The following is a 19972-nucleotide window of genomic DNA, read 5'->3' as shown; positions in this document are numbered from 1 at the left end:
ATATTCATGTAACTTCTTAATTTAAAATGTTATTGGAATTTATTGTAAAGTAAATAATATTAATATAATTTAAAAAAAAATAATCTAAACTAAGTTATGTTTATGTTAAATGCAAAGATTATAGTTATTATAAATAAAAATTGAATATAATTATGAACAATAAGTTACCTATGTGTTTTATAATACCTTTTGGCTTTTACACGACATTTCTGAAACTAATGAACAACTGTTTAAGAAAAGAAATATAAGAAAAATTTTTATAATTGAAAAAAATGGAATACCAGATTTTTTTTAAGGAAATAAGTCATGGAGGGTTTTCCTCCTTGGTACTTAAAATAAATAAAAAATAAAAAGCTGGTAAGCGGGTGTCACTCTGATGTACAGTAGTTATTGACTTTTCCTAACAATGTTGGCACTAGGCAGCCTAATATAGTTAATTACTTTTATAACGTAATTAAGTTACTGTAATCGTTAATTTAATAAAATTGTAATGAAATTACTTAATAAAAGAAACTTATTATTTTTATTTCTAAGTCATTCTACAAGCAAACTAACTAAAGAATTACACTACCAATAGTAAAAAGGTATAAACATTTGAAAAAGATGTATAAAAAATAACTGGTAAGTGGATGTCGTTCTGCTATATATTAGTCGGTTGGTTGCAATTGGGTAACTGTAATAGATGGTGTTAATTTGAATACAATGATAAAATATTGTACGAAAAACGATTCTGAGCGGAGACGGTTTGTCATCCTAGGATATTTTATATTATAATTATATTGTTATTATTAATACGGTAGCAAGTTAAGTTGAATTATTAATATTTGTTTATTAGCATATTTTACATGTATAATACTATACTTTAAAGTTTCAACTATTAGTAACAACAATCGTGTACACAGACATAAATAAAAATAAAAATAAAACACACATCATTGTAAAATCATTACATTCATCCAGGGATCGAAACCGGTTTAACCGGTTTTCCAAAAAACCGGTTAAAACCGCGGTTTTCTCATTTCTGAACACCGGAACTGGAACCGGAACCAAATGCTTTAAAACACCGGTTAAAAAACCGTAACCGAAACCTAAGACCTTAAAAACCCGTTTTCAAAACCCAAACCGAAACCATAGAATTGAAATACCGCTCTTGTACTGTTCTTGAAAAACGGATTAAAATTTAAAACTAATGTCGGTTTCTTTGAATTCCATAAAGTTAATTATATTATTTGTAATTATACTATTTTTATACGAAGAAATTATTATGTTTGGATTTATTGATAAAAATCCCGATGCAGTTACTGAGTTTTACGAAATATTAATATAATATATATTATTACTAAACTTATGATTGAAAATTGAAAATACAAATAATATAGTGTGATGTTATTGTAATATACAATTAAATATTAATGTAATCGAATAATGATCTCAACCATAATATGACAACATAATATTATGTCGAATGCAAAAGTAGGCATGAGGCACCTAAATTAGGTACAAAATATTCAAGTTAATAACACGAAATTAGTTCTGCTGAACGTTTATTTGTTATATCGTATATTGTACACTAATTATACAAAGTAGCCATATTTCAGGGCTTTAGACTCGGCCCTTATAATAGTTAATAGATAATAAAAATCGAATCTACAGTAATTAGATAGGAAAATAAAATGGAAATTTTTAAAAACCGTTCCAAAAACCAAAACCGAAAATTTTCTAAAACCGTTCTTTAAACCGATAAAATATTTGAAAACCGAAACCAAAACCAAAAAATTTAAAAAACTGGTCTTAAAACCTAAACCAAAACCAGAAAATTTAGAAAACCGTTCTCAAGAACTAAAACCGTAACCGTTAAAATTTGAAACGGTTTCGATCCCTGCATTCATCGCATCGGTCAGAATCTAAAATATGCTGAAATAAAACAATACAATGTAATTTTAAGCAATATGCAATATTCTTTACAGTTGCAAGATTTTTTTTTCTCAAAAATTCCATATTTTACGATTAAATGTTTATTGATATACCTTAACTTCGAGTTTGTTTAATCGAGTCGATATGCAAACATTCCGTTGACGGTTTTAAGCTTCAGTTTTCGACAAAGTTTGACATCAGAAAAGTGCTACGAAAAAATATTTTGTGTCAACAAACGATTTTATAATTTTTTGAGCTCGGAAACACATAATATTATTATAATGATTAAATACGGGATTCGTCATCATTATAAATTATGAGATAGCGGTGTGCCAGATGTTTAGGGCAATTAGAAACGTCGGCCGACATATCACCGTACTCAATGTTCCCAGTGGACTCCTTAACTTATATAATAAATGGTATCTAGAATAAAAAGACTTCCAAAAATAAAACATGTTTTATACTTCAGCTTAATATATATCAGATATTCAAATCACTATCCATATAACATAAACGATAAAAATTAAATATACAGACATATAGTTCAACATATATGAAACATTGCAATTTTCTCTTCTCCGTTCCATAATGCAATTACTCTAAATTCTGCTTTATAATACCCATTTTATGTATGTAGGTGGTGTAAGGCATAACTTTCTGAACGAATTCCAACTTGTTTTATGAATAAGAGCTTAAAAATAACACAATTTAGATTCTGAGCAATGATTGTATTGATTTTACAATTAGGTGTATTTTTTGTTGTACCTAACCATAAGCGGCATCCAGATTTGCGGTTCTGCAAACCCTTCAACATGAGAACAATTATTCAGACATTCCAGTCAATCTGTTTGTGACAAATTGTCTCTGCTACATGGGTCATCACAAATAATAATCTCCCCAAAGACCTAAATATTCCATCGCTCTCACAACCAACTAAGTCTCACTACGTCTCCTTTCACTCTAGGTTAATCCATCACAACAATCCATTAATAAAACGCCTATATTCTTTTACAATCCATGATAACCCCCAGAGATGTTCTAAACGATCTTGGCCTAGAGATCTCCTCATTTAATCTGTCAGGTGACACTACATTTTGAGCGATCTCCCAATATCTGTTTGTCTCGATATGTATATATATCTTTAATCAAAATTATTTATTGTACCAAATGTGTAGATTGTATTTTAATAAAAAAAAAAACCATAAGTAGTCAAAATATTAAGAATGATTTGAATTTCAACTTTTATTGTGGTCTCTGAGAAAATTGAATCTAGTAGGTACTTTTGAAAGATGAAAACTGAAAATTGAAAACCGGTTTGATATGTTGAAAACACAAATCGGAGGAAGGCGACCACGCCGGCGCGGAAGTGAGACTTTCCGGCGGGAGTCCAAGGTGAAAAGAGGTAGGTCGTAGGTAATCAGTAGATCCAAAATTATAATTTAAATGAAATAGTAAAAAGGTGGGTAAGTGTGGATGTCGCTCTGCTGTACAGTAGGTTACAAGTGGGTCACTGCAATGGATGGTGTTAAATTTGAATTCACCAAGTATGTTTGATGATATTATTGTGAATAAAGTAATTTATATATAACCTATTTATGTGAAACCTTATTTTAAATTTTTAATCCTAAGCTATAAAATTTGAATATTTAATACATTTTTAACTAAAAATAATTATTAAATTTTAAATATCATACATTTTGTAAAACTTCAAACTTCAAATGCTTATAAAAAAAAATTGTGCCCATGTATTTTCAATGTTTTTCAAATGCTATTGTAACAATATATCAGGAGCCATTCGTTACATTTTAATGCTTTTTTACCCAACAAATAAATTGTTATTGATATTTATAGATAAAAAAAACTAAAAAAAGGTGGGTAAGTGGATGTCGCTCTGCTGTACAGTAGGTTAGAAGTGGGTCACTGTATAATGGACGGTATTAAATTTTAATTCAATGATATAATATCACTGAATAAGAAAAACGATTCTGAGCGGAGACGGTGTATCAGTCTATGTATTAGACATATATATACTTATCTATGGTATTAAAAAAAAATTGACCTATAATAGGTATCTATAATAAATTCCAAATTAATCATATCATAATATCTATTAGGTACTTATAACGCGTTATAGATCAACAAAAAACCGTGGTACTATCATAGATATATAATAGTATACTTTAGAAGTTTCAAGTACCCGCGAATAATATTAGACAATCACAACAAAATAACTAAAATAGTAATCCTAGGTTTTTAATATGTAATTTCATCCAAATTTGTACTTGAAATGACTATAAAAATAAACTGTGTAAATGTATTTTTTAGATTTTTTGGTAACAGAATTAATTACTTACGTGGAATCTTGTTTTAAATTTTCAATTCTTAGATACAAAAATTGAACATTTTATAAATTTTTAACTACAAAATAATTTTTCAAATTAAAAGTTGATAAATTTTGTCAAAATTTATACACTTTTTGGCCCAACAGATAAAACTTTATTGATATTTATAGAAAAAAAACTAAAAAAATTTAAAACTGAAAATGTCCGTAAACAGCTCAAAAAGAGTCAAAATATTTTCAAAATTGTATGGTGTATAGGAAATGCTAATATAAACATTCAGTAAAATTTTCATGTATTACGGTATTAAAAAAAATTGACCTATAATAAATTCCAAATTAATCATGTCACAATATCCATTAGGTACTTATAACGCGTTATACATCAACAACAAACCGTGATACTATCATAAATATATAATAGTATACTTTAAAAGTTTCAAGTACCCACGAATAATATTATACAATCACAACAAAATAACTAAAATAATTATTCTAGGTTTTTTAATATGTAATTTTGTCCAAATTTTAACTTAAAATTAGAATAAAAATAAACTGTCCTTATGTATTTTTTAGATTTTTTGGTAACAGAATTAGCTACTTAAAAAAAGAAATATCTAGATAAATTTATCTAGATAAGTTATCTAGATAAAAATTATTTATCTTTTATCTTATCTAGATAAATTTCTACTCAGTTATCTTTAACTTCATCTAGATAAAATTAAAGTTATCTATGAGTACTTATCTAGATAATTTATTTAAATGAACTAAAAAAAAATTTGGAAATTTAAAATATTTTTATTATTTTATTTTTACATTTTTCTATTCTTCATCTATTACATAGAAAACACGTTTAGTAATATGCATTATAATGCCATGATTTTCATATTTATTAATATTCATTTTTAGTCTGGTGTTTTACATCGTAAACAATGAGAAAACCCAAAAATAGAAATATGTAATGGGCATGTAGTAGGTAAGATTGTAAGAACAACTATTAATAGCAAAAGGAAAAACTTCTATCCCTGCTACCCGCCGGCTCCCGACCACCAACGAATGATGATGGTCTCATTAGCTGATACCCGTTTCATAGAATTGTGTACAAACTATGAAAAATAATTATTGTTTTAAAAAAATAAACCAACATTCATGGATATTGGACTCACAAGCATAATAATATTATAATAATTGTAATTTATAACAATTTAATATTTATAAAACCCTATTTGAATTCCTGGTATTTCAGTTATTGCTTAACCGATCTGTACGACCTCTGTCCTCTGCTTTAAAAAATTTTAAATTATGTATTTTTTTTCTACCTGTAGACTCAAGGAAGTATCCTGAATATTTTCAAAATTAAACATGAAATTATCTCATATTTATCTAGATAAAAATGTACTAATTTTTATCTTTATCTAGATAAAATTTAGTATAGTTATCTTTATCTGTATCTAGATAAAAATTATTACAGTCATCTTTATCTTTATCTAGATAAATTCTTAGTTATATATTCCCAACACTGCTTACGTGGAATCTTATTTTAAATTTTCAGTCCTTAGATACATAAGTTGAACATTTTATAAATTTTTAACTGCAAAAAAATTATTCAATTTCAAATTTGATAAATTTTGTAAAAATTTGAACTTCAAATGCTTATAAAAAAAAATTGTGACTATGTATTTTTAATATTTTTCAACTCCTATTGTAAAAATAAATCAGGAGCCTTGCATTACATTTTCACGCTTTTTTACCAAACAAACAAAATTTTATTGATATTTATAGAAAAAAAAACTAAAAAAATTGAAAACTGACAATGTCCGTAAACAGGAAATGCTTATATAAACATTCAATAAAAATTTCATGTATCTACAGTTATTCGTTTTTGAATTACAACGAAATAACAAAATCCGCTACGTGAGAAATGGAGTGAATATCCAATCTTGTAAAAATATGAAATTCAAAAGCTCATAAAAATTTAATTTGATGTCCTTGAAGACATTTTTTTTTTACAAAGATAGACAAACTTATGAACGATCTTGTATTACGTTTTAAAATCTTGGATTTAAAAAGAAACATTTTTATGAATTTTTAACTCAAAATAATTTGCAAATTTTTGTAATTTTTACGTATTTTGTCAATATTTGAACTTTAAGTGCTTATAAAAAAAAATTGTGACTATGGATTTTTAATTTTTTTTCATCTGCCATTGAAACAATATACTAGGAGCTTGATAACTTGATATTTATAGAAAAAAAAACTAAAAAAAATGGAAACTGAAAATGTCCGTAAAGAGCTCAAAATAAGTCAAAATATTAGTAAAATGTCATGGTGTATAGAAAATGCTAATATAAACATTCAGTCAAAATGTCATGTACCTACAGTCATTTGGTTAAGAGTTGCACCAAAAACCAAAATCAATTTTCTCGAAAACATGGTGAATTCCATAACAGATAAAGTTTGTAAAATTTAATATAGATACACATAAATTAATCCTTAAAGTACATTCAAATAGGTCACTGTTATGGATGGTGTTAAATTTAAATTCAATGATATAATATCACTGTATAAGAAAAACGATTCTGTGACAGTCAATCAGTCTATGATATTAATATATTACTAAGTATATTAATTTATGATATTATTGTGAATAAAGTAGTTTATATATGACCAATTTACGTGGAACCTTGTTTTAAATTTTCAATTCTTAGCTATAAAAGTTGAACATTTTATACATTTTTAACTTCAAAATAATTATTAAATTTTAAATATCATACATTTTGTAAAAATTCGAACTTTAAATGCTTTTAAAAAAAAATGTGCCTATGTATTTTTTATATTTTTCAACTGCTATTTACGCAATATATCAGAGGCCTTGTATAAAATTTTATTGATATTTATAGAGAATAAATCTAAAAAATTTAAATCTAAAATTGTCCATCAACAGCACAAAACAAGTTAAAATATTTTGAAATTTTTATCAAGTATAGGAATTGATAAAATAAATATTTGATATGAATGTCTGCAAGTGTCTAGGATTATTTGTTTTTGAATTATAGCAAAATAAGAAAATCGCTAGATGAGAAATCAAGTGAATCCAATGTTGTAAAAATAAACTTCAAACGCTCATAAAAATTTAATTTGACTTTTTATAGACATTTTTTTTTTTTTTTGATAAAGGTAGATAACCTTTTAAGGAATCTTGTATTACATTTTAAAATCTTAGAATTAAAAATAAAATATTTTATGATTTTTTAACTCAAAATAATTTGCTTATTTTCGTGGTTTTTACGTATTTTGTCAATATTTGAACTTTAAATGCTTATTGATAAAAAAATATGACAAAGAATTTTTAATATTTTTCAAATATCATTGAAACATTATATTAGGAGCCTTGTTGTCAAGCTTTTTTACTCAACAAATTGACATTTTATTATTGACATTCATAGATAAAAAACTAACAAAATTGGAAACTGAGAATGTCCGTGAACAGTTCAAAACAAATCAAAATATTTTGAAAATTTTATCGTGTATAGAAAATGTGAATATAAGCAACCAGTGAACATTGCATATATAGGTATACGGTCATTTGTTTTAGGGATACTGAAAATTGATTTTACGTAAAAATTCCCGGTTTTCCTTAATTTTTCTTTTGTTTTTCACGGTGATTTTGAAAACTACTGGGAAATTTATACTTTTGACCCCCAGAGTACCAACTAGATTCACTTTCCTATCAGAAAAGATACTGTGAAAGAAAATCTAAGCATTATTTCTCTCATAATGTATATCTATATTGACATAATTTGTAGTACCAAGAGAAATCTCTATAATGCAAAAGCGCTAACTGTTATTCTTGCTATGACAAGATCGTTAATTTTAAGCGCATCAAAAAATAAGTCTCGTTGAGTAACCTGTATAACTTTAATCGTGCTATGAACGCAAGAATGGCTGCGCGTCGCTATAACGTAATTTATGAGCTATTATAGACATTTCCATTTAATATTACGCCCGGCGCCGCCACCGCCACCGCTAAAGTACTGAGATCGAAAGAGGCAATAGCCGTCGTCTCCTAAGTTTGTGCATGCGAGGTGCGTCTACGCACACACATGTAAGCTCGTAAAATAGTGTGAATAGCGCATGCGTAGACTGCCACCAGAGGCGACTAAAATCCACCGCTCAACCTCATTATAAACGTTGGCCGCCGCCCGCCAGCCAATTGTATACAGCTACGATACTAGCTCCATTTCGACAGCAAGTACATTTTCGATGTTTCCAATTTTGATATATACAATATTTTGCGGATAATTTGCGTAATTTTGCGGACTAATATTCAATTTTTGAGAACAAATATATTTTAGCAAATCTAAAAAAAACTGTTGACATGCTGGTGAAATGGTTTAAAAAATTAAAATAACTTTCTACTTTTTATTAAACCATTATTTTGCGGATAATTCACGTAATTTTGCAGACTAATATTTTTTTAGCAAACTAAAAAAAACTTTGCAAAAAATTTAAAAATTCCTATTTCACTTTTTATTATACTATCATTTTGTGGATAAATCGCGCAATTTTGCTGGCAAATAGTTTTTAGCAAATCATTTTATTTAATAAATATTTCGATTTACCATATTAAACCAACATTTTTAAAAACCGATAAGGTACTTCATTTTTAATATTATTTTTTACATGTTATTATCATATGTCTGTCAAAACACTCAATACCTACATAATAGTTCTTTCAGTTTGTATAAATATTTATCTGTATTTTTATTATACATATTATATATCAATAAAAATGTATTTGTTGGGTAAAAATGCATGATAATTGAATGCAAGGCTCCTGATAGGTATATTGTTACAATAGCAGTTGAAAAATGTTGAAAATACGTAGGCACAATTTTTTTTATAAACATATTTAAAGTTCGAATTTTAACAAAATGTATCAATTTTAAAATTAAATAATTATTTTGTAGTTAATTATGTATAAAATGTTCAACTTGTATAGCTAAGGATTGAAAATTTAAAACAAGGTTCCACGTATATAGATAGATATATAAATTACTTTATTCACGATATAATATTCTCAAATATACTTACAACACCATAGGCTGACATCATAGGCTGACGTTTTCGCTCAGAATCGTTTTTCTTATACAATGATATCATATTAGTGAATTTGAATTTAAAACCATCCATTACAGTGACCCACTTGTAACCTACCGTACAGCAGAGTGACACCCACTTGCCTACCTTTTTATTGATGTTGATGACTTTTACATTTTTTTCCTTTGATCCTATACAATGCTATCTTAGTTAAAAATTTGTTTCAAACTTCTTTGATTTTTTTTGCATTTTTTTGTTTTTAATGTAAATTTTTAAATTTTTACGTAAATGTGCAAATCATTTTGAGTTAGAAATTGATAAATTTTTTTTTTTTAATCTAAGATATGAAAATTTAATATAAGATTTCTCATAAGTTTGTCTTTGGCAACAGCTTTATTTTTCTTTACAAATTTACAAGTCATAACAAATTGAAATTTTTTATTATTTTTAACTTTTATTAAAGATTTTAAACGTAGTGATAAACGTACCTATCGATCTTACAATGTTATTTTTTTTCTGTCTGTCATTAACTTTTGGAGTAGTAAATATAAAAATTCTCTGATTTTTACTTCAGCATCTGTTCCTGATAGGAATTAAGAATGTGAATCTAGTTATGTTGTACTAAATGAGTCAAAATTGATTTTATTTTATTTTAATGTAACTCAAAAACTTATAATCGTAGAACTTTAAATTTTCATTAAATGTTTATATAACCATATTGCATATATGATAAAATTTTCAAACTAAAATAATTTTCTTTGATTCTCTAATAAGTAATTCTCTCATATTATTATTTAAATTTAAATTAATTCCATAACGGCAGCGCCATCTAGTGCGTGCGTGAAGAACTAGCGCACATAGCAGCTAATGCTCAATTTCTTAGTTAGATAGCACTGTAATATACGATTTACAATGATGAAAAGTATGCAGAAAAAACCTGATTTCATTGTAGGAAAATGCATTAAAGGGGGTGGATCCATGGATGTAAGGAGTAAAAACTAGGCATTTTTTATTTCAGTCTATATGGGTCTTGTGAATGAGTTGAAAATAAATTAACATTAATATGTGTAATTCGTGGTACCGATCACATCACGTTGTCCGTTGTATATGGGACCAGACATCATAGTTATCGGATATGTATGTCTGTCATTTTACCTACTCGTATGCATGTGTCACCACATATTAACTTATAAAATAACAAATATTATTTTCAAAAATTACTGCCAGTGACTTCAATCACTACGCTCAGTAGGATGATTCAATTTAAATTTTGAAAGCAGATTTGAATTCTCCTTTAAATGTAGTATGCTTTAATTGTCGGGCATTGTTCATATTCTATATCAATGTATTTAAATTTGAATTATGAATATGATATATTTTTACTCTTTTTGTTAGTAAATTTCTAATTAAAAAAAAAAAAAAGAAAAATCAGAGAAAACAAATTTTCAAAGCATTAGCAATTTAGAGACGAATAAAAATCCGTGTTTAAAATTAATGTCAGAACATAGTTTTGGGCGTAGTGATTGAAGATGTGAGCTATATTTTTGACCGAAAATGACTCACGCTACAGTCTCCTTAAGGAGCTTAAGCCCTGGGGACATAATATCACATCGGCTCACTGTGATGCTATTGCACAGTAGCACAGTGGCCCAGTCCATAAGAGTCGCTCGTGATTATGCGAGCGGAATACTATAATACCACGCGAGGTGCGTATACGTAAGTGTTTTAAAGTTAACCAAGTTTGTCGTTTTTACTTGAGCCAACCTACGGTGGATTGGATACAATGTGGCATCCGATGCTTGTCCAGTTAATTTTAATATAGCTTCACCTCAGTAACGTAATTTGGAGTGGGCATTTGCCCCTGTCTGATTTAGTCTAGAAAGCAGCCCAATGGGCCTATGCCCGGTGGTTTTTGATTAACCATTATATTATATTAGTGCAGAAACATACCGCTATATTTATAGGAAAATATTATATTGTGTAGGTACTAAGAAATACCGTCACAATGATAAATTGGTATTTACGAATTAATAGTTGGAATATATTTATATTTAAAAACATGTGTGGACGTGCCTGAAAGTTACAGTATATATATTTAATAAAAACAACAAATCTTTGGCACGGGCAACGTCGGGTGGGACAACTATATAGTATTATAATATTATAAAAGGTATGAAATATACCTACTTTGATGTTTGTATTTAATTAAAGCTGTCCGGCCGACGTTGCTGGGCCAAACATTTCTATTTTTAATAAATATATTTGTAAAAATATTCATGCCATATTTCTTCTAATTATATAATATTAATATAATATGTAACGAATTGAAACCCTTTAGATTGACGAAAAAAAAACAATTTCTTTTTTCGTATGCTAAAAAATTCATGTGTGAGCTACCCTTTAGTTACCTATTATAGGACTATAGGAGTAAAAAATAAGTTCTAAATATTCTCCAAGGAATGTTTGATAAAACATTTATTAAAAACTGTCCAGTAGTTTTTGAATCTATTAACTTCCGATGAACCAACATACATTTTTTTTTTAATTTTAACTGTATAAAATATAAAATATAGTGCAATATAGATTTATTTTGGTTTTATTGTATCTCAGTCACGGTCAAATTTGCGCAAGTATACCTCGGTTATTGTGAACTCATTCGACCGCGATTGACAATTCACATATTGGGTTTAGGCATTTAGTACTTGATATAATTAGAATTTAGAACATGGTTCAAATTACTCTTTAAATTTTCCTGATAACTCCAAAAATGATTTGAAATTTTTACAAAATCGTTTAAGTAGTTTTTGAGTACTTATATAAGCTATACAAACATACATTCATCTCCCATATTTGTTTTAAGATTTAAACGCGACGATTGTTTGTATGATTTTACCACATCTAACAAACTAACCAATGGCAACAATTTATAATCAACATTTCCAGCGTAAATCTCAAATTCCCGTTTGAGCATTTCTCCGGGATGGACCTTCAGGGTCAAATTTTGAATCTAAACCATCTTATTCCAGTTGACTTTGTGCGGTCGAACATTAAAAGTGCAATACGCGGACACTGTACGTTTGGCTACAACTTTAGACTGTAGAGCACGGACACTTTATACTATTACATACATATGATTATATACATAATGCATAAGTATAACGGTATAAGTATAATATTAAAAAAGTCGATTGTTCGAGAGGATGATAATATTGTCACGAAGCTAATAAAAAAAAATCAGCAAATCGGTTTTTGAGTTTAAGCCAGACCAATGAAAAGCTTTTCATTTTTATTATTATATAAAATACATATTTTCCCATCGTGTAGAAACTTCCTTACATACGTACTTTTTTTACCGTGTAAGAACTTAAATATCTTAATTATCTACCATGTTAGGAACTAACATATGTTTTTTTAAGTGTCGTGTAGGAACTTACATTCACTCTCACAGTATTACTTTTTGTATAAAATAACTGAAAGTAGACTATGGCCTGTTTTTGACCTTTTTGATCTTGACGCAACTCGGTGAATCCCATACGGCTCCCATCCATTGTTTGCTTATTCCCGAACGGCTCCCTTCGAAAAAAGTTTTACGATCAGGTAAATTCACAAACAGCCCTCGTCGAAAAATGTTTCACGTATACGTAAATTCTCAAACGGCTCAGGTAAGTATTCGATAAATATTGTTAAGGTTATTGACATACCTACTGATCTATACAATCTGAGACGCAAATCAAAGCTTGTAATCATGTAAATACACCAATACAAATTTACACCAAGTAAATAGCACCATATTGGTATATATTTTTAACGCTAATTTTTATAATTTATTTAATATACGAAATTTATAAAAAACAGCTGTGCATTTTATTTTTGAATTTTGAGTTTATGATTTATTATATTACTCATATATATCTATCACTTTTTTATAAAACGTCAATTTTTATAATTTTCTTACAATATACCTTTTTGTAAAAGGTGAGCTGTTTGGTAGTTTACTTTTTTGTGAAGTGGGAGCCGTTAAGGAAAAATGGGATCCGAATTGTCTTTAGCCACGCAACTTACCAATAAAATACATTTGGGTCTCATATAGACAGTAAGAACTTAACTATTCATTATCACTGGTGATCAAGCCACTCACTCCCAGTACTAGAATTGGGAAAAATTAAGTACACGACCTCCCTCCCCCCCCCCCCCATTCCTTAATTTTGTAAATTACTTTTCAGCTTAGTTATGGCATTTTAACTTTATTATGTTCCTAATATAATATATGTAATGCATGTAAGATGTCAGTGAATGTGGAATTATTAAATTTCATACATATAGTCACTTAAAAAAGACTATTTTATAATTTCCATCTTTTATAACAATACTTGCATGATTAATAGGAAATAAAAAAATTATAATTATCAGTGATAGTATCTCAATTTATGGTTCATACAAATGTCACATGCGTCAATTGTCAACACTTTGGTCCATAGATATTAGATAATAGGTACAGATGTACAATATAGCTTACCTATTGTATATAGATATGTACACTACTGCTCTAGGCAAAGAACAAGGTAGTCTAAACCATATTATATAAACAATATAATACAAACAGACATTAATAAAATAATAGCAAGGAAGTATAAACCATATCAAAGATATTTTTGAAATTATTGATATTAAAAATTGTAAAATTCATTAGGCATATCATTTAAAACAATTCATATCAACATTTTAATAAAAATTATTTCGGGCATCAGTTTGTGCCGTGCCCCCGGTCAAGTAAAAAAATAGTTGGGGTACCTACGCAAAAAAAATAGTTTTGTTCCCCTGTGCTCCTCATTTGAACAACCAAATTTCATTAAATTTCATTTAAAATGAACCTAACCAATACATAGCTATTGCTCGTATTTAAATGCCCTTCAAAATATCGAAAAATGTATTTATGACCAAAAAACTCTAAATTAAACCTTTCAAAAAATGAATTTATGACCTCTAAGGCTTAAAGTCTTAAAGATGTCCTGAAAAATTCCATGATATTGACCCCAGATTTCTTTCAAAATCAAAATTAATTTGTGAATCATTTTTTTTACAACCAGATTATTTTATACAATGTTTTAGTACAATATGTGTGTTGATATATTATACATATTTTTTTAAATATTTCTAGAAATCAGTTTAAAAAATACCTAAAAAATTAACAATGCATATAAGAGTTTGTTCTTAGCGTAGTATGTACTTGAAACAAATTTATATCTTGAAAATAATTATGTCAAGCATTCTAGAAAAAATATGTATATGCATATGGCATAGAAATCCGAGCCCTATACCAATAAGTAATAACCATGTGCATTATAACTGCCATTTAACACTTTAATATCAATAAAAACAATTAAATCAATATTTTTTGCAATAATGAATGTTGTAAAAGTAAATGCATTAAAATTAAACTTATAAACTAATATTGTTAATAACACATAGAACAGGTATATATACAAAACGAAAATATGATTTCTTTTCAAATTGTTTTTATTTAAGAAAAAATGAAATACTACAATAAGTACCAAACCATCCCAAAACCTGATTTTTCCATAGCTAATGTATACAAAATATCTAAATAATGATCCATAGATTTAAAACTAAATTCATGATTGCATTGTTAATATAATATTAAGACATTGTCTAGATGCAGATATTTTCCAATCGAATATTAAAATACAATACCTACGTAAAATCGATAGATAATTCATTTGAGTCTGTGTATAAAATAAAAATGAAAATATTATATACTATAATACGTAAAATAAGTCAAATCGTATAATTCACTTTGGTTTGGATAAAAAATAAAAATATTATATTATGAGCAGTCGATAGCCATTTAATAACTGTAATTGTTGTCAATTCAATGTAAATTGAGCACTTTAAGTTTGCAAGCGATTTGATCACCATCCTTTTGATCCGACAGACGTTGTTTGGGTTTAAATTTCACAATAATGCATGTCATGTTATCAACACCTTTTGAACGACGTTCAGCCGAGAAACATTTGTTGAGTAACTGAAACGGACGATCAATTGTAATATTAATAGCCTATTATATAATATATTAATATACCTTACAATAAGGTAACCAATACAATAAAATCGTCTTATATAATAAATTATATATTTCTCCTCACTTTTTCGCAAACTGCCGATAGCTTTATATCGGGTTCGTTGATGTGATTTGATATCAAGTCTACGGTAGCCTGACTACTTAATGAATCCCATATGCCATCACATCCCAATACAATAAAATCACCGTATTCTGCATTTAATATTCTGGCCTGTACGTCGGGTAGAGCGATGACAACTTGCTCTGTTTCCCGAAGCGAATTATTCTGCTTATACATGTGATCACCTGTATTATACATGATGATAAAAATATTTTATTGAGTTGTAAACAAAACGTGTAAATAAAACTTTTACCAAAAGCTCGGGACAAATTGAGATCGCGATTGATTCGTCCGTCGTATGTGACTCTTGCACCAGCTGCGTGAATTCTTAATAACTCTGATTCGTCCCTAGGTTTATGGTCTTTTGACATATCAATGGCTTTAGTACCGTGAACAGCAACGACGCACCTGGAGTCTCCGATGTTAGCCACAAAAAGCTTTTTCTTGTCTACTATTAACGCAACGACTGCGGTGCAACCACTGTAAAAGCCATACTGCAAAAATAAAAAAATCAATTCTGTTAACAAAAAAAAATATTTAGTAACTAAAATATAGATGCAAACATTGAACCAAGTGTATTATTTAATTTAGATTTATGTTCAAACTGTTAAGTAAAAATAAAATTATCTATATTTGATCGTTTTATCTGCAGTAATTGAGTAGGTAATAAATGTTATATATTTTATTGATGAAGTAATACAATCAGGCCCAAAAACTGAATTTCGCATAAATTAATAAATTGAATCAAAAATAAATAATTGGTTTGGTATCTAACAGGTAAATAAACTAAATAAAAATAATTCCTAATCTCATGAAATATTGTACATTAACTGTATGTTTATATATAATATAAATTATTATAGTAACATTCACAATCATACTAGTTACCATTTTGCTTATATCTTCCTCGACGGCAGTGCTGTCCTTGTTATCCTTTTTGTTGTCTACATTGACATCTAACGAGAAAATTGTAATAATAAATTGTTAAGATATGTATATAAATACATTTTTAAACTAATAATAATTATGGTAATTGTCATTGAGTAAGTATAGTGAATACAATGTAAGAAAATCGAAAAGCGCACAAATTTGTATAAACCTATCAAAATAAATAAATTTACTACCAACTATATATTTTTATATACTTGTTATATATTTTTTCGTAAATATGATGATTCAAAATGTTTATGCATAGTTTTTCTGATTTTAATCATTTAAAAAAACGATAATAGGAGTGACTATTGTTGGTTGATTCCATTTTTGTCAGTACCGACATCACCGTTTCCGGTCAAGCCAACAATCAACTGCATTACCAGTATATATTTTTTAAACTTACCTTCTGCATTCACTCTAATATCTTGTGCTGCAAGAACTTTCATTCTATTCAAAGCAGTCTTGGAGCGCAAATATAAGTCAAAATCCAAGTATGCGTTTTTCAGAGCATTTTCATAATCGCCGACGTTAAAAGGTTGGTTTCTTATCATGTCAGGCAACACTTCAACCGCCAACCGAGCTACCTCAGCACCACCGTGTCCGTCAAACACACCAAAAAGTGACATATTCTTATCGAAGTCAAGTAGACAGAAGTGAGCATCCTTAAATGAGAATTGTATAATTATAAAAAGTCATTATTAATGACCATAATAATAGATATTTAACTATGACGCATCGTTATTTACACTCGTAAACCGTAAATAATATTATATAGTTGTAACCAATATCCATGTATCGGTTAACGTCGACTCTTTTATATACATAATAATATATACTCGATTTAGAGCCAGGGACTACCATCTTTGGTTTTTTTTCTGGTTCCGATTGTGGTTCCGGGTATACAATACTTCCATTAAAAGATAATGGTTCAAGTACCAGTTTTTGGTAAATATAAATTAATAGTCAAGGTTGGTGCGCCAATAAAAAACAGTGCAGTGGGTCAGACTCAAATTATAATGGAGATAAAAACAAAAATAATAATCAATTTTAAAAACCTATATTATTTGTTTAAAAATGTAAGTTTCGGTTTCAGTTATTTGAATATATTTATACAAGGTTCCGGTGTCCAATATTTTCAAGGTTTATGAAATCTCATTCCTATATTTTAGAACACTACATATGTTTGACAGAGATACGATGATCATAGTTAGAATAATATGTGATACTTATAGTGGACCTCGTATTAATTATTATCAGGTTAGCTGTCTTAAAAGGACACCACCCCGCATGCGGTGTCTCTGTCTTCCACACTTACGACATAGACAAAACGCGTATATGCGGTGAGTTTTGTTCGGATTGCGTAAACGCTTTTCGTCTTTGTCTTACTACGTGTGTAAAACAGAAACAACACACGTGGCGTCCTCTGAATGATACAATTTTTAAATTAGATGGAAAAAAACAACATATATTCGAAATCGTAATCAAATTCTTTTTTCTATCTATAATACAATCTTATCAACTATTGAAAGTGAAAGTGAAAGTGTCGAAGATAGTTGTAAGAAAGTTGATATAGGTACGTAATACAAAACAGTTTATAATAATGTAAGTATATCACAATTTTTGGTTAAATAAAAAATACTATTCCTAAATATTCTACTTGCTAGGAGCATTTAATAAAAATAATGATTTGAATATAAACACCAGCTTTCAGAAACCCCAGAGTCTTATAATATAAATTGTATATTGTGCGTGTCGATCGATCAACGTTAAATAACGAACTTACTATATTGTTAGTAAGTGAAGGTGTCCACTATTTGGAGAGGTATTTTCCAACGGATATTTATGCTTGGGAATTTAGAAGTGTCTGTCAATGATGACTGTACTGAAGTCTGGCGTGCTACTGGAGTTCAGTGACTATGTTACATCTAAGTAAACTGTATTTCGGGGTCTCTTATATATTATGGTGCTCTCCGTGCTTCCTTTCCTAGGCCAAAGTTCTTTCAATTTGTTGTTATTCTGGTATACCTATATGGATTTCTAAACTAGTAATTATTATAACGTGTTAGTACATTTTTGAAATATTGAGTGGTTTCCGAAATTAATTGATTGAGATCAGTAATTATGATACTAATTACCTTTAATGTAAACAATCTGTAACGTAAATAATGTAATCACTAACTGATAACCACTCATAACCACAAATAACCACTACTAAACGTCTTAAATAAAAACAAAAATACTAATTATTATTTTAATCTGATTTCTGTGGTGGTAGACAACATTTAGTATAAATCATCGATACTTTCTACTTGGTTTTTTAAATTAAATTTATGATTCTTGTCACAACTATTATTTTTAAAATAAACATATTTACTTCTATAGAGTAAAAAGTTTTAGTGAAATCCGAGTGAATCCGTAACAATATTATATTAAAACTAGGTCCATTAGTAAAAGTCGAAAATAGTCTTAACCGATAAATATAATGATAGGTATAATAATAACTGGTATAATATAATAGGCCAATTTAACGTTATATTATAGAATAAACAGTGTATTATATATATATACGTTATGAGTTTATTATTGTAATATAATTGAATTCCGGAAGGAGGAGGGGACTAATGAGATGTTTCAGAAATCGGACCCCTCTTCTCCCCCAACCCCACACATTATTGTTTGCTTATATTTAACTAATATATAATAACTAATTACTATATTAATTGTGTCATAATATATAACATTACTTCTTGTCTGATACGCCAACCCTGCATGGAACTGACGCCACACACGAACGTGTCGTCTTCCATGTCTTCAGAGACTTTTTCGGTTATCGGATTGTCGAGGTAAGTACCCATGGTCGTTAAATATATGGTTATGAACGATGCTATTATATCGTATAACAATAATAACAACGATAATAATAGTATGTGGGTGCAAGGCGTACAACGTACACGCACGTTAGTTACCCTGTATCGAATGACAACGACTGAAATCATAACGACGACAGTATCGGTGTGGCAGGCTGGCAGCTGAATTTTTATCCAGCAACACAAGATGGGTCAGACTGCCAGAGGCCAGAGGGGATACTATAATGGTGGAGTCGGCCCAGGTAAATGCAACCGTCGACATAAGGTGTATAGCTATAATATTTTGGAAACATCGATAATTCCAGTTTTCGTTGTATCGATATAGGTTGTGCCTAACACGAAAATATCGAAAATAAACGTTAAAAAAGGACAAACGATTTTATATCTCGTGTTAATTTTGAAGATTTGAGCTCATAATCGATTTTTTTAAAACACCAATGTAGAATATTATTATAATATATTATACGCCTATATATACGCCTATTTCGTGAGGTTATGCAATATGGCCGAGCCGTAAAGTATTGTTTTTTTTCTTCAAAAAATACGATTTCTACATTTCAGCCGTTGGCCGTATTATACATCGTACCGCTCATAATTTAAATGTGAGCCCGCCGTATATT

The 19972-nt window shown here is 28.5% G+C and overlaps 1 protein-coding gene across 1 annotated transcript; it reads right to left on the bottom strand.

The window, feature by feature from the left end:
• Window positions 1-14587: 14587 nt before the first annotated feature.
• Window positions 14588-19733, bottom strand: LOC100167528 (probable protein phosphatase CG10417). Its single transcript, XM_016808970.2, has 6 exons — window positions 19230-19733; window positions 16889-17147; window positions 16441-16508; window positions 15806-16046; window positions 15517-15737; window positions 14588-15395 (listed from the first exon to the last, which is right to left on the bottom strand). Exons 1-6 carry the CDS (start codon window positions 19479-19481, stop codon window positions 15243-15245), a joined length of 1194 nt encoding a protein of 397 aa, XP_016664459.1. The 5' UTR covers window positions 19482-19733; the 3' UTR covers window positions 14588-15242.
• Between the last annotated feature and the right edge of the window lie 239 nt (window positions 19734-19972).

The sequence above is a fragment of the Acyrthosiphon pisum genome, chromosome X (genome assembly GCF_005508785.2).
Source record: "Acyrthosiphon pisum isolate AL4f chromosome X, pea_aphid_22Mar2018_4r6ur, whole genome shotgun sequence".
Taxonomy (NCBI): domain Eukaryota; kingdom Metazoa; phylum Arthropoda; class Insecta; order Hemiptera; family Aphididae; genus Acyrthosiphon; species Acyrthosiphon pisum.
This window is presented reverse-complemented; position numbering and strand designations above follow the sequence as displayed.